Raw genomic sequence first — 17,002 nt, forward strand, 5'->3', positions numbered from 1 at the left:
TGGTATTCTTCAAAGATCCCAAGTGATTCTGATGTGCAGTAAAGTTTAGAAACCACTGTGTTATGCCATACACAGGCAACATGTGAGGTTGGGATCACTTAAAGTGCACTCATTTGCTAATTAGGAGATTATGCTTGGTTCTCTTTTCTAATTCTAACAGTTTATCAGTTCAAATAAATCTCTCAATTAGGGACACTTAGCAGTTAACTTATTAATAACAATAGCCACAAAAATGCAAAAACTGACATCATGAACCAAAGAACAAATCTTAACCTACTGGATGTGTAACCGTTTTAGGTTCAGTGTGTTCTTATTGTCAAAAGTTATCAATTAAATAAGCTAAACATTAGTTAGCAAACAGAATAGGCAACCAGCTTATTAATTTATTGACAACCAATTAATATTCAACATCACAAACATAAGCCATATATGTGCATATCTCATTTCTTCTCTGGTTAGGTGTAAACATTCCCCTGCAAAGAGGGTTAAATAAAGAAATACCCATCATCGAATCTATGCAGCCAAGAAAACTTTATGTTCCCAGTCAGGGTCCTCTGACCTCTCTTCTGGTATCTACCTGGAAAAGGATCTTATTCTTTCACATGCTATACTTGAATTTACTCAGCCTTAGAAATTGAATCCTCTAAAACCGAGGACACCAAGTTCAGAAACTAATTTTCTAGAAGTCCTTGTAACAAACAAGGATAGGAATTTTGAAACTGTCTTTGAGGAGAGAGCTTTTCTCTATTAAAGTGTTATTTCTAAAGCCACGGTTGTTTTTTGATAGAAACGATAGGGTCCACACGGCCCTTTTCTCCTGTACTTCTTTCAGGAAGGAGCAATTTTAAAGTCTGATGTGTTCACAGAATGCTTCATTATAACTGTGGCGTACATTGCCCTAAATGGAAAAGATGGAGCATTTTCATACTTTCATGGTCACACAAACTGTGTGAACATCCATGAGATAGATGTTCAAGGAAAATGGGCCCAGCTTTCTATTTCTCCTAGACGGAGAATTCCCTCTGGGCCACTCAGCATCCCGAGCTAGAACTGCAATTCCAAGTGAAAAAAAAAAAAAAAAAAACCAACCAGCACACTTTTAAAAATATACAATTTAAAAAAAAAATCTAGAATTCTTTAAATAACTTTTGGGAGCTGTGTCTTTACTATATCTAAGAGAAACGGGTATGTCAGAGCAACAAGGGTAGACGTCCCTTGCACAGTCAGCCTTTGACAAGGTGTATTTGCAAGGCTGCCCACTGTTCTGGTTTCCTAGGCCATGGCTCCCAAACACATTGCTCTGAGCATACCCCTCTTGTGGGCCACCTGCAGCTTTGTGCAAGGTTCTGCTTTCCAGTTCTTCTGTGAAGCCAAAAGCTTACATGTAATTAGCATCATCAGAATTAGAAGCAGAATGGGTCACTGAAACATTTAACTGACACAAAATGGACCTCTGGGATTCCAGTCTCCACCAAGGGTAGTCAGTGGGGGCTACACATTTATGATGATTCTAACCAAAACCTTCCCTTTCTCCTCCCTCAATTCCCTCACATGCTAAGTTACCAGGATCTTTGCCTTCACAGGCTTGTTCAGTGCACCCTGTCAGGTGCAGGCAAGAAGTGTTAGAGATTGACATTTGAAATAGGCAATGGGGGGCTGAGGGCTGAGTGGGGTGGGAAAAACAAAACCTCTAGAGATCTGACCATCCCTCACCTTCTATGAGTCTGCATTGTCCGGTATAGGAGCCACTAGCCACATGTGGCTAGTGAGCATTTGAACTGTGTATATTATCATTGAAACGATATGTTGGCTTAAATAAAACATACTGTTGGTTGGTTTTACTTGTTTTTCACACCTTTTTTAACATGGCTTTTACAACTTTTTAATTACCCTTTAGGCCCACAGTATACTTCTGTTGAACGGCTTGAATAATGGCTGCTAATGCTTTTAGCTTGAGCAGCTGAGAGTGATCTTGAAAAGGGACACACTAAATATTTAAAATCATCTGCCAGCATATGAATTACTTATCAATGCCTAACGAATTACAACAAATCTTAGCGGCTTCAAACAACATTTATTACTCTATAGTTTCTGTCAGTCAGGGATCTGAGTGTGGCTCACCTGGGTCCTCTGGCTGAGGACCTCTCACAAAGCAGCACGGGGTCAGTGGGTCTGCAGTCCCCTCAAGGCTTACCTGGGAAAAGACCCACTTCCAAGTTCACTCATGTGGTTGCTGGCAAGATTCAGTTCTTCCTGGGTGGCTGGGCTGAGGACCTTAGTTCTTCCTTGGCTGTTGGCAGCAGGTTCCCCTCAGCTCCCTGCCATGGGGATTTCTCCGTACAGCAGCTCACAACCTGGCAGCTTTTTCCATCCAAGCAAGCAGGCATGAAGAGTAAGAGCATGCATGCCAACAAGCAGAGGTCACCTGAACTCGCAAGTGACACCCCATCCCTTTTGCCCTACTCCATTTACTAGAAGCAAGTCACTCGGTGCGGCCACACTCAGGGGAGGGGAGTGCATGAGGACATGAATACCAGGACATGGGATCATTGGGAGCATCTTGGAAGCTGCCTACCACAGCCAGATAAAGAGGATCCAGTTGACATTATATTTGTCCACCTCATAGTTGTTCTTAAATGCCATGTACTTACCCTGATGGGTCTAATGTGCTGCATTCATATTTGCTTGTTGATGCATAAAGAAAACCTGAAATAATAAGAATCTCTTATTTCTTATAAGAAACTGTATAAGAAACTATAGACAATGGTGACTTTGGGGGACGAAAGTAAGAAGTAAGAGGATTGGAACAAGGCTGGGAGTGAGACATTTCACTGGACACCTTTTCCTTTTTTAAATTTTTTTTTAATGTTTTATTTATTTTTAAGACAGAGAGAGACAGAACATGGGTGGGGATGGGGCAGAGAGAGAGGGAGACACAGAATCTGAAGTAGGCTCCAGGCTCTGAGCTGTGAGCACTGAGCCCGACGTGGGGCTCAAACCCAGGAACCCGTGAAATTATGACCTGAGCCAAAGTCAGACGCTTAACCAACTGAACCACCCAGGCGCCCCTGGGCACCTTTTCCTATTTGGAGAGTTCTGAACTATGTGTATGTATTACTTTTTTAAAAATATCATGAGAGTGAGGGAAATAAATACCTCTGTTCCCCCAAGCACTCTGTGCTTGGCTGTCACCCTTCCTTCATGGGGCAGGATAGAGTCCCTGATTTCAATCTGCTTCCTCTAGGACCTTGAAGCCCCTCAAGTACTCTCTCCTCCTCACAACTTTTCCTGAGCCCCCTGGTCTCCAGAACTCATCCCACCACTGACTGTGATTTTTTTTATTAGTGTTGATTTTCATTTTCCTTTGATTTCCATTTATTCTACATTAACATGCTAGATATGAGATTTCAAAGACATTCATCGCATATCTCACCAGGGTTTAGCAGGTTTTCTAAATGAGGTTGATTTTTTGCGAGAGTCCTAAATAGTAGGAAATGAGATACTGGCCCCCAGGGAGGATGGGCCTGTGTAGAAGGTAGCAGGTGGACTCAGCTTGTACATGGGAGAAAAAGACCACTGGAATTTGCCATCTGTAAGGAAAAGTAAGGTCACAAACAGAAAACATACAATGCACCTTCACCCTCCAACCCAGGATGAGCGTGACAGAATCAGAGAGCTATTTGTGATTTCATTGACAACCAAAACAGTCCCAGGCAGAAGAGGTCCAGGAAGGAAATATATGTGAACCATCTCTCTATGCATCAACATTGCTTCAAAAGATGTAAATATGAAACCCTGGATAGGAAGATATCAGAGTTGAAAACGCTTGGGTCATCTAGACCACACCCTTTGTCTTACTCCTGATTTCTCCATTTGCTTCCAGACTAAGTTACTTCATTTGTACCTTGGATGCATTAAATCACCAACCCCCAGTGTGAGCCTATCCTAGCCTTCCTGGCTCCCAGTCGACTGGAGTGATATGAGCTAAATTCTTCTGAACAAATGCAGAGGAAAAGTGGTTACCTATTTATGAAAATAAGCCCAGGCAGATGGTAGCACTGACCCTGACAGAGCAGTGGACTTCAGACAGAATGAAATGTGTTTTATAACTTCCTCCCCATGTTCTGAGCAGTAGAGATGATGGCTTGGGGAATACCTGCAGAGGGGTATACTTGCATAACGAGTAGGCTATCGTGCACTGCTAATTGCTAGAATAGATATTTGCATATATGAATATGTTTAATGGGGAGTCATAAACATTTGTCTTTGGCTTTAAATCTCAAATAAGTGGAGACCATAGTAGCACCAAATATAGAAGCAAATCTGAAAATCAAACAGCCCAATTAAAACTCAGATTTTTTAAAAGCCATTAAGATCAAGCAAAATGAAATGAACTTTAAAGGGCTAAAGGATTCAGGTCTGTTAAGGGCCCCAAATGGCAAGTAATTCCGGGGAAATCCTATTAATTAAAAACCACTGCTCTGTGAAATGGCTGCCATTACATTTGAAGGCAGTTAATGTGCCCGTTTGCAATACCTGTGAAGAAATAGTGGAGCATTAGAAACAGTTGACCATCTGCTAAGGGTAGGCTACTGTTCCTGTTCCCTGGAAAGTGCCGTACCTCAAAAATGTAAGGACCAGCAACAACATAAATTTGTTGCCCAGTTAAAAAATACTACATGTGGGAAAGTTGCCACAAATATTAAAGTTGTAGGGGTTTTAAGTTCTCCCTTTTATGAGAGCTCCTGAAGATCCCATCAGAGGAGGCAGTTGGGTTCTGTGAGAACTGTGTGTGCCAGAGCTTCACAACTGCAGGCAGTTTGTAAATGGCGAGAGTGATAGTGCCAATGCAAATGTAATAGCCCTGGGAGACAGGGTGCCAGCCCCCCCCCCCCACTCGCACACGGGCAGAAGAAGGAGTAGAAGGCTGAGAGACCGGATGCCAATCCTGCTGTTGGAGAGGCAGTGTTGCCATTCATCCCTCACTTGCGGAAGAGACCCCCAACACCCACCCGCAGAGGTAGTACTTGGCACACACACGGCAAAGTGGCTTCAGAGCTCCAAAGCCACTCTGTCACACCCTCTCCTGTATGCAGGCCGCACAAGGCCCCCTCCTGTGGCTCCAAACCTTTTGACCTGTACCAGGTACTCATAGGGCATGGCATAACATACCTGGGACAGTAATTTTAAGATAAGAAACTGTTGTCTAATGCAGTTCCCCAGTGAAAAATAGATGGAATCTTAATCATCAATTGCATGTTTAAAACTCTTGCCCGAGTACTTTAACATCTCAGTTCTTAGTTACCTGGTTCAGAGGGAAGTCACAAGGGGTACCACCCTGGAGTGCCTCTGACAGCAGTTTGACAGCCCCTCAGGTGTTCAGGGCACTGAGTCCAGGTTTCTGTTTACCTCTGGCCGCACCTCTGCTCCCTGCTCGTCCTTCGAAAAGTTTCATTTTATTGTCTGTTTTATTTCAGCATCCCCGTTGTCATCACTTGGTGGCTCCTGCTGAGGGACTCTGGCCATGTGGCTGGCCACTGGCCCTCAGAGCAGATCTCCTTGTGCACTGAGGGTGACGGGCATGTTTACTGTCCTCTCTAGCTGTGAAGCCACATCCGATCAATCAACCATGGCAGCAATTATACCCTAAAATACATTACCCCTCTAGAAGGCCTCATCTTTTCTTTTCAGAAAAGAAAAATAGTAAGGGGGGAAAAGGTATAAAAAAAGTAGAAAGCTCTATTTTGGTAAGTAGAGCTTAGATTTCAGGCATTATTATAGAAATATCTTTTCTCTCACATTGTTTACCCATGCAAATTCTTTAAATGCTCTAAGGCATATCCCTCAGAGATAAAAGAGGAATATTAGTGAAAATGAACATTTATTGAATGCTCGTTCCATGCCAGGTTCTCTACTAAGCACTTTCCAAGGGTTGTGTAATGATTTCTCCAGAAAACCCGTTAAGGCAGGTATTGGGTCACTCAGCTAGGTGAGTGGCAGCGCTAGGTTTCATCCTGGCAGCCTGACTGTCCCAGCAGCCTGCTGGGACCACCACAGCCTGCTGTCCCAGCAGCGCCCACCTCAGAGGAGTTGCTGTGGGACTGAATGAGGTAACGTAGAAAGTGCTTTTAGCCAACCTGGCACAAAGATCCATTCAACGCTGAGATCTGCTCCTAATCAAGAGTTCTGGAAGGGGAGGGACTAAGGGAGCATGAAAGGGAGCTGCTTTCTTGCTGAGTGGGCATCATTGGCTGGAAGAAGGCTGGGTGGTGCTCAAATGTAAGGATGCAAGGGTGCAGCAGGTGCCCACATGAGCCACCATGACGCCGAAGCACAGGCTTCATGGGCTTATGTGCGTATGACCCATCCCAAACTCTGCCTTCAGCCCTTCAGAACATCAGAGGCTTTGCCTTCCTTTTTCGGAAATGGAGTCGGAGATCCCAAGCCCCTGCCTTTTGGCCTGGCCAACACTTAATTTGGATTTTCTCTCACTTTTGGCTTACGCCTTTGTAGTTGTTTGTTCTTGTTTAATGTACGTATGCCAATCTGTTCCTTTCAGAAATAGACAGATGATAAAAATGTTCTCAAGTGGGTGGGATTAGAGTTGGGGATTGCAACAGTACCATTTGTGTGTTTAGCTGGAGGTAATCCCAGCCTGCAGTCTACCTGCCGCACACAAAACACTGACATTTCTTAGGATCTTGTGGGGGTTACAGCATTTTTCTTCTCTAACCACATTTCATTGTTCAGCTATAACCTCAAATACACACTTTGGCTCCTCTTCCCCAGGTCTGTTTAGCCAGACTTGAAGAACGCAGTGAATGGAAACAAGCACTCACTTTGAAAGTTGAGTCATGGGGATTCTGCTGTGACCATCAGAATAAAACAGAAGGGCTGGTCTGTATTCTTGGATGGCCTTGAGCATCAGTTTCCTCAGCGTGTCTGTTGGGGATTGGGCACAGGGTGGCGGCGACTGGCTGTTCCAGGTCTGTGGTTGCAAGTGTTGGTAATAGCGGTACCCCAGGATTGCTGTGGGATTATGTATGAGCTGTTTGACTTAGTGTTTCATTGCCATTTCTCCATATTTCAAGATTCTGAAGTTTCATTGGATTCTGACTTCTCTGGAAGTCTGTCTTGAATACGAGGTATTTTTACATTCAATCCTTTGTTTTTAGATCTCAGCCAGAAACACAATAAATTCATTTTTTTCTCAATATAAAAAATTCAGAAGGCAAGGTGGATCTCTGACTGCCTTTCTTCTGGAAGTGATGACAAAGTAGAAATGACAAGTATAGAAACGACAAAGCCAAGACCCAGAGGTGTGACTTACCAGGGATCAGAGGATATGAGAGACAGTATGAAACTCAAACAAACACACATTGATGCATGTACACAATTTAGCACATGCTTAAAATAAACAAAAATACGCTGTATTCCTACCTTAAAAGAGAACCTCACACACTGTTTTTACTGTTGTGGTTACTTTCAGCATTGCCAGCCTCGCGTGGTGACCGAGTCACATGGCTGGTGTGCAGCCAAGCTATGATCCCTTGCTTTGGGGCATGTTGGGATTTCTTGCTGTGGTTGACAGTGGCCTTCAAGTCGGTGCACGCTATTGCCTATATAAAGATGAAACTTCTCAGTCACCCTTGATATGACCTCCATCCAACAACAAGGGGGTTATTAATGATGATTGTGTGTGTCCTTCCCCCTCCTTCTTTCCACCCACTGACAGGACCACCCACACTTAGAACACCCAATGCTTGCAGGGCAGTCCTTGAGATTAAACCAAATAGCTGTTGGCAGTTTCTCTCTAAAGAGGGAGTGAGGGGTGGAGGCAAGAAACTATCCTGCTCCTCTGGGGTTTTTCATCAGAAAGGCATTTGTGCCTTTTGGTAGGAAAATAATCGTGGGGAAGGTGCCCCAGCCCAGCCAGCAAGCTGGTATTGTATTGTGTGCCATCACTGTGCTAGTCACTCGATACTCAAGGACAAAGAAAACACAGTCCCCTTCCTACATTCTTCCTAAACAGTGCTCTAATAAATTACCACCACGTCTCTTCTCTTTGAAGCCAAGGTTAGGAGTTTATAAGGTCAAAGGAAATGAATGGCAGCCAGGCGGATATAAAGGGCAGTTGTGGATGGAGCTCTGCAGTCTTTGCTGATGTTTTCTTGGTTTGCCTGTGGTTGAAATATTAAAGGGTGATACTTCTCCATATTGGTAGAATAGCCATAGCCTGTGAAAAAGCAGATCTGGTGTCCTAATAGTTATGGTTTAAATGGTACACCAAAAATTGCTTAGAAATTTCTCAGTTTTCAGAGACTGAAAGTCTCAGTCTCACTCTATGACAAATAGAAGAGTTTTTCTACTTTACAAAGTAAGGGGTAATTTTGTTCTCTATACTCATGGAATCTTAATCAGGATTGGGCCTTAGAGATTGCCCAGCATAACCTGTCATTTTACAAATCAGAAAATGGGACCAAGGGTAAGGGAGTTAAGTGATTTTCTCCAAACACATGGCCGGTTGGGACAAAACTAGGTCCACGCACTGCCCCAGCAAATCTTTACCCCAAGTTCACCCCAAAGGTCACTGAAATTACTTACAAAAAATATTCAGAGGAATACACTGATGATGGGCCCACAATTGGCCTTTAAAGAAATGAGGCACATTTTAGGGTAGAGTCTTTGGAAGGTGACTTCAAGGAGAACAATGAGGCCTGTCAAGTATATGGGTTCAGAGGCCTTCAGACTGATTCCTGGAGCCCCAGGATCTATCACAAATGGACCCTTCCCCACCCCCCACAGAACAGCTCTGCTTTCATTTGTGTTATAGAATGTCCTTCTGAGATTTCTTTTGAAATGAATTAATCTGAAAACTATTATTCTATAAACAGTTCAGCAATGGTACTAAGAATACAATTTTATCATCATCAGAAATAATAGGGTTTGATTTTTTTTGTTTGTATGTTTTTACTTTTAACTCTTACAGACCCAAAAGTATACTTCCCCACTGCCTCCACCATGGCAAATCTGAGACACCAGGGAGCACTGGGGAGTTAGTTGCCTTCACAGAGTCTTTTCTAGAAAGTTCTCTCCTGTTGAGTGTTCCTCATCCGGCAGGATCTTCAGGCAGATATCTTCTCCAGATCCTTGGCCGGTGGAAGATCTAAGCAGCCAACGCTCACAGCTCTAGTTTGTTGTGTTATTGCTGTCGGAAGAGTTCTACTTGCTCTCTCATTGTTTACCTTGAATAGTAAATGGAGACATAGCATAGCACCTGTCACATGGTAAACACTGAACAAATACTGTGGAATTAAAACTTCACAACCAAAAGCTGTATTTGATTCTGTTTGTTTAAAACCTCATATTCTTGAAACAACCCATCTTACCCTATTAAGGACTGTTAAGAGGGTTAATTTTCATGATGGGGCAGTTTGTTATTTCCTAAGTACATCAGAAGAAAAAGCTTTAAAAAAAGGGTTTTTTTTTTTTTTAATTAATCAGGAAACAGACTTATGGTTAAATCATTACTCTAATAAAGATATTTTGGTACTGAATTATTTTGAATTTGCTAAGTATCGATACCTCTTTGTTCCTTTTTTCAGAATGCTAGAAGATGACCTTAAGCTAAGTAGTGATGAAGAGGAGAATGAACAGGTAAGATTTTCTTTTATGTTACTGTCTTTTGAATGTGACACAGCATTGCTAACTCGGTGGGTATTAACTGAGTCATACACACTCTAAATTGTGGTGCTCAAGGATGGTGGGTGCCTTCTGATAATTATGAGCTTCCATGCCATTGGGCCAGTCCATTCAACTATCTTAGCCTTAATTTCCCTTAAAACTGTGATACTGTGATTTTTATGTCATTGAAACCAACAATGGGTACTTACAATGAAGCTAACTAGCATTAGACTTCAGTATAAAATAGGCCCTTTTGTCATTTTCTTTTTCTTTTATTTTTTTGGCAAAGCTCACTGGTCTTCTAGAGATCAAGCGTGTGACCTAACCTCATCAGCATGCAATAGGCAAGCTGTAATATTAAATATTGAGAAACCTTATACAGATATTATTAACATTGAGAAGAAGCAAATGTGGAGGTGAACTTCAATGATGAATAAAAAATAATCATGCTCTGAATAGGCTGTTTGTCTTAGATGATAAATGTGCTTAAAATGTTCTTCCCTGGTGTTGATTTACCAGCTCGAGACATCAGTCAGGGGTTTATAAATACTCTTCTGATCAGTCAGTTAAGGTGGAAAAATATCCACGTAACATTCACTACTTTCACTTCTGCGTTTCAGGAAATGTTTGTATTTTTTAAAGTAAGCTTGAAAACACAAAAGGTAGATTTTCCTACACTTCTGTTTCCTTCTTATTATTATCCGTGTGGTATTTTGTTAAATTTGGACAAATGTGGTAGGTATAAAAACAATCCAGAGAGTTTTTTTCAGAGGTTATTTTTACATGTGATATAAGACTGGGTGCAATTGATCTTGAAATAGTGAATTTTTATAAAGGTGTCATGGTGTGCTATACGGGTGATTCAGCTGTCTAACCATGCAAATGGAAATAATGTACAAAGAGAGTGTGCAGAGGTGAAATAAAATTCAAAAGAACATTTCCAGGAAGAGCATCTAAGCAGAATGTGGCTGTGAGGTCACAGAGTTTGCTCACCTTGAAGAAGAAAGTGAGGCACCAAAGAGGGGCCTGGGTGTGAAGTAGAACTTGAATTGAAACTAGAGTGGCAAGTGGAGAAAATCCCAAGTGAAGGAAGGTTAATTGAGCAAGGTGAGCTGCTAGTGTTTGGGTTTTGTAGAGAGTGACTACCTTGTTTCTAGTGTGCATACCAGGAGAGTCAGGTATCTGTAACATGGCAATCTTGGCAGAACTGAGAATGACTTCACTCCTAATTTTGGTTCCTCATCTATGTGACTATTACCTAATGATTTCATCTTATCATGTTTTTTTCCCAGCAAGAGTTTCAGATAGGTACATTGTGGATTAAGTAATATCAGATGTGTAGATTATGTATACTTTATATTAGAAAGGGATTCACAGAGTATTGCATTCAGCAAGCTTTCTTAATTTGGAAAGAATTTTCCAGAGTTATTTCCATTAAATATTTCCACTGGAAACTCTATTTAAAAAAAATTATTTATCAAGGATATACCAGACACATTCTGTAAGGCAGTAGAAAGTTTTCATTGAATCATTTTGCTTTATTAGCTACTCCTTTCTAATCTGTAGCCATTGATAGTATTATATTGTGAATATATAGGTTAGATCATTTATTCTTATATTTGGTGCCTGTGTGTGTACACCTTTTCTCGTTTGCAGTGAAAACGGCTGACAGAATGAATGATTTTTATACAGTAGTGTAATTAAGACTCCAGACAGCAGTTTTGTATGTGGTAGTTTAAGTGATTGCTCTAACACTAATTATATTAAGTTATCTTGCTTTGGCCTATAATTATAGCCTGCCCTAATCACAAAATCATAATTTCCATGCTTTAGAGAAGACTAATGATATGGTATTATTTTCCTCCAAGACCAAAATATGATTGTGCTCCTAAAGACTAGAGCCTGTGCACACATGCAACACGCATACACACACTGCATTTCTCTGGCATTGGGAGATAATTAAACATTTAACATAAATGCTCTTGTGAGATGTAATCAGAGTTTGTCCCTTAACCCAAAATCTTTCAAAAATGTATGGTACATTTCCCTGCCTCAATAAATGCAGTATACTAAACTCCTTAGCCTTCTCTTACATGATATCTGGTTGTCCTTGTGAATATTGGTCACTTGCTGTGACAAAGAGATACCCACAAGAGCTTCAACTTGCTATGCCGGTTTACCCTTCCTAAAGTCACCTCAGACTCACATGCATTTGAGTACTCTATCTAATGCTTCCTTTATCCTCATTGCCTCTGTGTTCTCAAAAATGAAGACACAGGCTAGTTTAGTGAGTAAGCCCGGACTGAGCAGCCCTGCTCCCTGGGTTCAAATCTCTGCTAGTGACTCAGTAGCTTTGCAGCCTCAGCCCAGCCCCTAAACTGTTCTCTGCTCCAGGGTCACCATTTGTAAAGTGGGAATTAGTGTTAGATCCCCAAAGCCTGCCACTTCCTCAGGACTTGTGCTCTACCTGTTATCTTCACATCACCAGATCCACTAAGCTTTTGGTGTTTTGCATTTTAGTCAACTTACAATTGAATATACCATACATAGAGAAAAGTACACATAATCTAAGAATACAATGTGATGAATATTCATAAACCACACAAACCCATGTAGTCAGCACCCAGATCAAGATACAGACATGACCAGCCTCTCAGGTCTCCCATGTCCCTGTCCAGTCACCACCCTCCAAAAGAATAAGCACTCCTCTGTTTTTCTAATACCCAGAGGGTAATTTTGCTTCATTTTGAAATTTATATCAATGGAATTATACAGATGCGTTGTATCCGTTGTATCCATTGTAACAACGGAATCTGTTGTTTCTGGCTTCTTTCACTCAGCATTATGTTTGTGAGACTCATCCATGTTGCATGTACTTGAAATTTGTTCATCTTCATTACTCATATTTCTTCATGTGCATATAGCCTAATTTACTTACCCATTCTACTACTGATGGGCATGAAGATATTTGAGGCTATTAAAATAGTGCTGTTGTTAACATTCTTGTACAGGTCTTTTGGTGAGCATATGAGAACATTTTTGTTAGGTCTACACCCAAGAGTAGAAATGCAGGGCCATCTTGTGCGTGCACAAGATGAATATATCATCCCAAACCATCTTCCAAAGTGGTTTCACCAGTTGGCATTCCCATGAGGAGTATAAGAGAATTGCAGTTGCTCCTCATCCTCACCACGTTTCTCTTTCAGGGTCATAAGCAGTGTTCTGAAGGTGTCTATTTTTGTATTATCTTTGTCTGGTTTTGAAATAAGGACAGTACTGGCTTATAAAATGAATTGAATAGTGTTCCCTGTACTTGTTTTTTTTTTTTCCCCTGAAGAAATTATATAAAAGTAATGCTAATTTTTCTTTAAATGTTTGTCAGATTTCTCCAGTGAAACCACATGGGCCTGGAGATTTTTAACACTTAAAAATTCTGTTTTCTGAATAGTTAAAGAGCTATTTGGACTACTTCACATTGGGTAGGTTATGGCACTATGTGCTCTTTAAGTAATTGGTTTATCATGTCATTTAAGTTGTCACATTTACATGTAAAAAGTTCTTTTATTGTCCCTTTAATGTCTGGGTCTATAGTGATATCCCATTTTATTCTTGATACTTATCTTATTTTTGTCTTTGTCAGTCTTGCTAGAAGTTTTTCAATGTCATTGATCTTTTCAAAAAAAAGTTTGTCATTTTATTGATATTTGCTGTCAACTTTACTGTTTTCAGTTTCATTGATTTCTTGTCTTCATTATTTCCCTCCTTCTGTTGTTTTGAGTTCATTGTGCTCTTCTTTTTCTAGTTTCTTGAGGGAGCTTAGATCACTGATTTGAGACTTCCTCTTTTATAATATGAGAATTTAACACTATACATTTCCCTCTCAGCACGTTGTTGCTGCATCCCACAGATTTTGATATGTTGTATTTTCATTGTGGCTTCTTTCACTCAGCATTATGTTTGTGAGACTCAACCATGTTGCATGTAATTGAACACTTCAGTTCAGTGAGACTTCCCCTTTGATGCATGAATTGTTTAGAAGTGGGTTGTTTTCATTTCCAAATGTTTGGAGATTTCTTGTAGTCTTACTTTTATTGATTTCTAGTTTGGTTCCATTGTGGTCAAAGAACACGTTTGCTATGATTTCAGTTCTTGTGAATTTACTGAGTATTTTCTATGGCCCAAGATATGGTCTGCATTGGTATATGTTTTATGGGCACTTGAAAGAATGTGTATGCTGCTGCGGTTGGGTGGAATGTTCTATAAATGTCAGTTAGATCCTGTTCGTTGATGCTGTTGTGGAGTTCTTCTAAATCCTTGCTGACTTTCTCTCTAGTTGCTTTATCAGTTGTTGGGAGAGGAGTGTTGACATCTCCAACTATAATTGTGGATTTGTCTATTGCCCCTTCCCATTCTATCGGTTTTTGCTTCACATATTTTACAGCTCTGTTATTTGGTTCATAACATTTAGGATTGCTATGTCTTCTTCGTAGATTGACCTCTTATCATTAGGTAATGTTCCACTCTATCTCTAGTAATTTTCTTTTCTTTGCTCGGAAGTCTGCTTTATCTGACACTGATATAGCCACTGCTGCGTTCTTTTGATTAATGTTTGCATAATATAACTTTTTCCATTCTTTTACCTTCAACCCACCTATGTTGTTGTATTTGAAGTGAGTTTCTTACAGTGTATTATTGTCATATCTTTTATTTTGCCAATCTCTGTCTTTTAATTGATGTATTTAGAACATTTGCATTTAATGTAATTACTGATATATTATGGCTTAAGTCTATTGCTTTATTTTTTCCTTTTCTGTCACTTTCCTTTTATTTCTGTTTTCATCTTTCCATTTTCTTTTTACTGACTTCCTATAGGTTTCTTGAACATTCTCCAGAATTCTGTCTTTATTTATCTATAGTGTTTTTAGTGTATCTCTTTGTATTGCTTTTTTAGTGGCTCTTCTAGGGATTATATTGTGTGTGTGTGTGTGTGTGTGTGTGTGTGTGTGTATAACTTATTAACAGTTCATTGGTGATAGCATTTTAGAGGTTTTCTCCCTTAATATCCTCCATCACAGAACTGATAATATGTTGGATATATGTTGGATAATATGTGGCTAATAAAGAATTTCATTTTCTATATTCCTGATAGGCCTTGGGGCCTTCTTCTTTTGACTCCTTTTTGCACTACCTCCCCACCAGAACTACACAACTTGGTTACAGTGACCTCCACAGAACCAAACATACTGGGCTCTGTTCAGTGTCTTGTCTTACCAGAAGACTTACCACATTGAAAACTATTGATAACCCCACTTTTCTTGAGGTGTCAAATACTAAACTCCTGGTTTGTTTCCTGCCCTTTTGACTGTTTTTCCTTAGGCTCCTTTGCTGACTGCTCCTCCTCTGCCCAATTTTAAATAGTAGAATCTTTCAGCCTTTACTCATGATTTCTGTTCTCCACTTCCTTTCTTTCTCTGTCTCTCTGGATGATCTCATCCATTCCCATGACCTTCATTTTTTATATGCTTACAATTTCTAAAGTTATATCCTTACCTCAAACCCTCTTCTGAACTGTAGACCTACTTGACTTTTCCACTCGGATGTCTCACAAGCATTTTAAATTCAATTTGTGCCAAACTGGACTTCTGGTCTTTGCCATCCCTTATCCACCCACACACAAATATATTCTTCTTGTGATTATTTCCATTTCTAAAAGCGGCCTTGCCATACACCCAGTTATTCAAGTCTAGAAACACCAGGTTCATCCTCGACAACTCCCTGTTCCTCACTTAGATGTTAATTTTGTCTCTAAGGCCTATAAATTCAACCTCCAAAATTAAATATTAGTCTTTCCACCTCCTTCCATCCTGGCTAGTCTAAACCAATCAAGTAGACACTAGCCTATTTATATTCTTCCCTTTCTATAGTACAACCTCCTCACAGCAATCTTTGAAAAATATAAATCAGATCAACTCATTACCTGCTCTAAAGTCTTAAATACATTTCCCATTTCACTTGAGATAAAATCCAGAGCCCATGGCATGACTAACACTACCCTACACAGTGTGGTTCACCCCTCTTCTTTCCCTTCACTTCACACTGTTCTCATTCATGGCACGTTAACCACATGAGCCTGCTTTCATCTCCTCCAACAAGCCACACTCACCTGCCTCAGAGCCTCCAGAGGCCTCTCCTCCCTCATTTTTTTTTTATCTGATGAACCTCAACATAACTTTCACTTTCTCAGGGGCCTCCCCATTATCTAAATTGGACCACCCTCCCCCTCCCCAGTTAGTCCTTCTCACAATCATCCTAACCTTTTTTCTTAGGTTTCATCATAATTTTACTTATGTTTTATCTTACTTTTTAAAGTATATGTCTCGGGGCGCCTGAGTGGCTCAGGTTAAGCATCCGACTTCAGCTCAGGTCATGATCTTACGGTTTGTGAGTTCAAAGCTCATGTCAGGCTCTGTGCTGACAGCTCAGAACCTGGAACCTGCTTCAGATTCTGTTTGTGTCTTTCTCTGTGCCCCTCCCCCTGCTCATGCTCTGTCTCTCTCTCTTTCTCAATAAATAAATAAATAAATAAATAAATAAATAAATATTTTCAAAAAGAATTTAAAATATCTATCTCTACCAATTAGACTGGAAGTTTCCTGGGGGCAGGGACTGTTCTGGCACAGCAGAGGTGCTAAATACTTGCTGAATGAATACATGAATAAATGTACAATGTTGAGTTGAATTGAGAGTATTTCCTGCTCTTTGTTGTCCCGTATCAGAGATAACTTTTGCTCTACCTTTATTTCATGTATTGAACACTATGATTTTTCAAATTAGTTCTATGCAAAATCAAAGGTATTGACATAAAAGAACAAAAACATAAGACCCAAGATTATAAGGTGGCTGTAGATTATTGCAAAAACAATCTACCTATTTAGGAGGAAAGATCCATCCAGTCTCCATGGAAGTATCTATAGGCACTTCTTAAATGTACTTACTACCAAGCCATATTGAAGTTACAAATTTTCAGAATCTGTCTCTGCAGCAAGGGTTTCTTTGATATCTTCTATGCTTTTTTGAAGCCCGGCTAGTATTCTTATGACTTGTTCAGATATATTGCTTATATATGTTTTGAGAAAATCCATGGCTATGGTTGGTTTCTTCTTGATCTTTCTTTTAGGGAGAATTTCTCCATCTTGTCATGTTGTCTAGGTTTTTACCTTTTGCGTGTTAAGAAAGCTTGTTATGCTTCCTGCTCCTGAGAGAATGCTATATTAAGAAGAGGTCAAGGCACCCGGGTGGCTCAGTCAGTTAAGCGTCC

General features: G+C 40.4%; 1 protein-coding gene across 1 annotated transcript in view; it reads left to right on the plus strand.

The window, feature by feature from the left end:
* AFF3 (AF4/FMR2 family member 3) overlaps window positions 1-17,002 on the plus strand; it is a 530,066-nt gene that overhangs the window by 400,489 nt on the left and 112,575 nt on the right. Inside the window, exon 10 of the mRNA XM_043603159.1 lies at window positions 9,606-9,657. Within this exon, the coding sequence (XP_043459094.1) occupies window positions 9,606-9,657 (52 nt within the window). The remainder of the gene's footprint in view (window positions 1-9,605; window positions 9,658-17,002) is intronic.

This window comes from Prionailurus bengalensis, chromosome A3 (genome assembly GCF_016509475.1).
Source record: "Prionailurus bengalensis isolate Pbe53 chromosome A3, Fcat_Pben_1.1_paternal_pri, whole genome shotgun sequence".
NCBI classification, from domain to species: domain Eukaryota; kingdom Metazoa; phylum Chordata; class Mammalia; order Carnivora; family Felidae; genus Prionailurus; species Prionailurus bengalensis.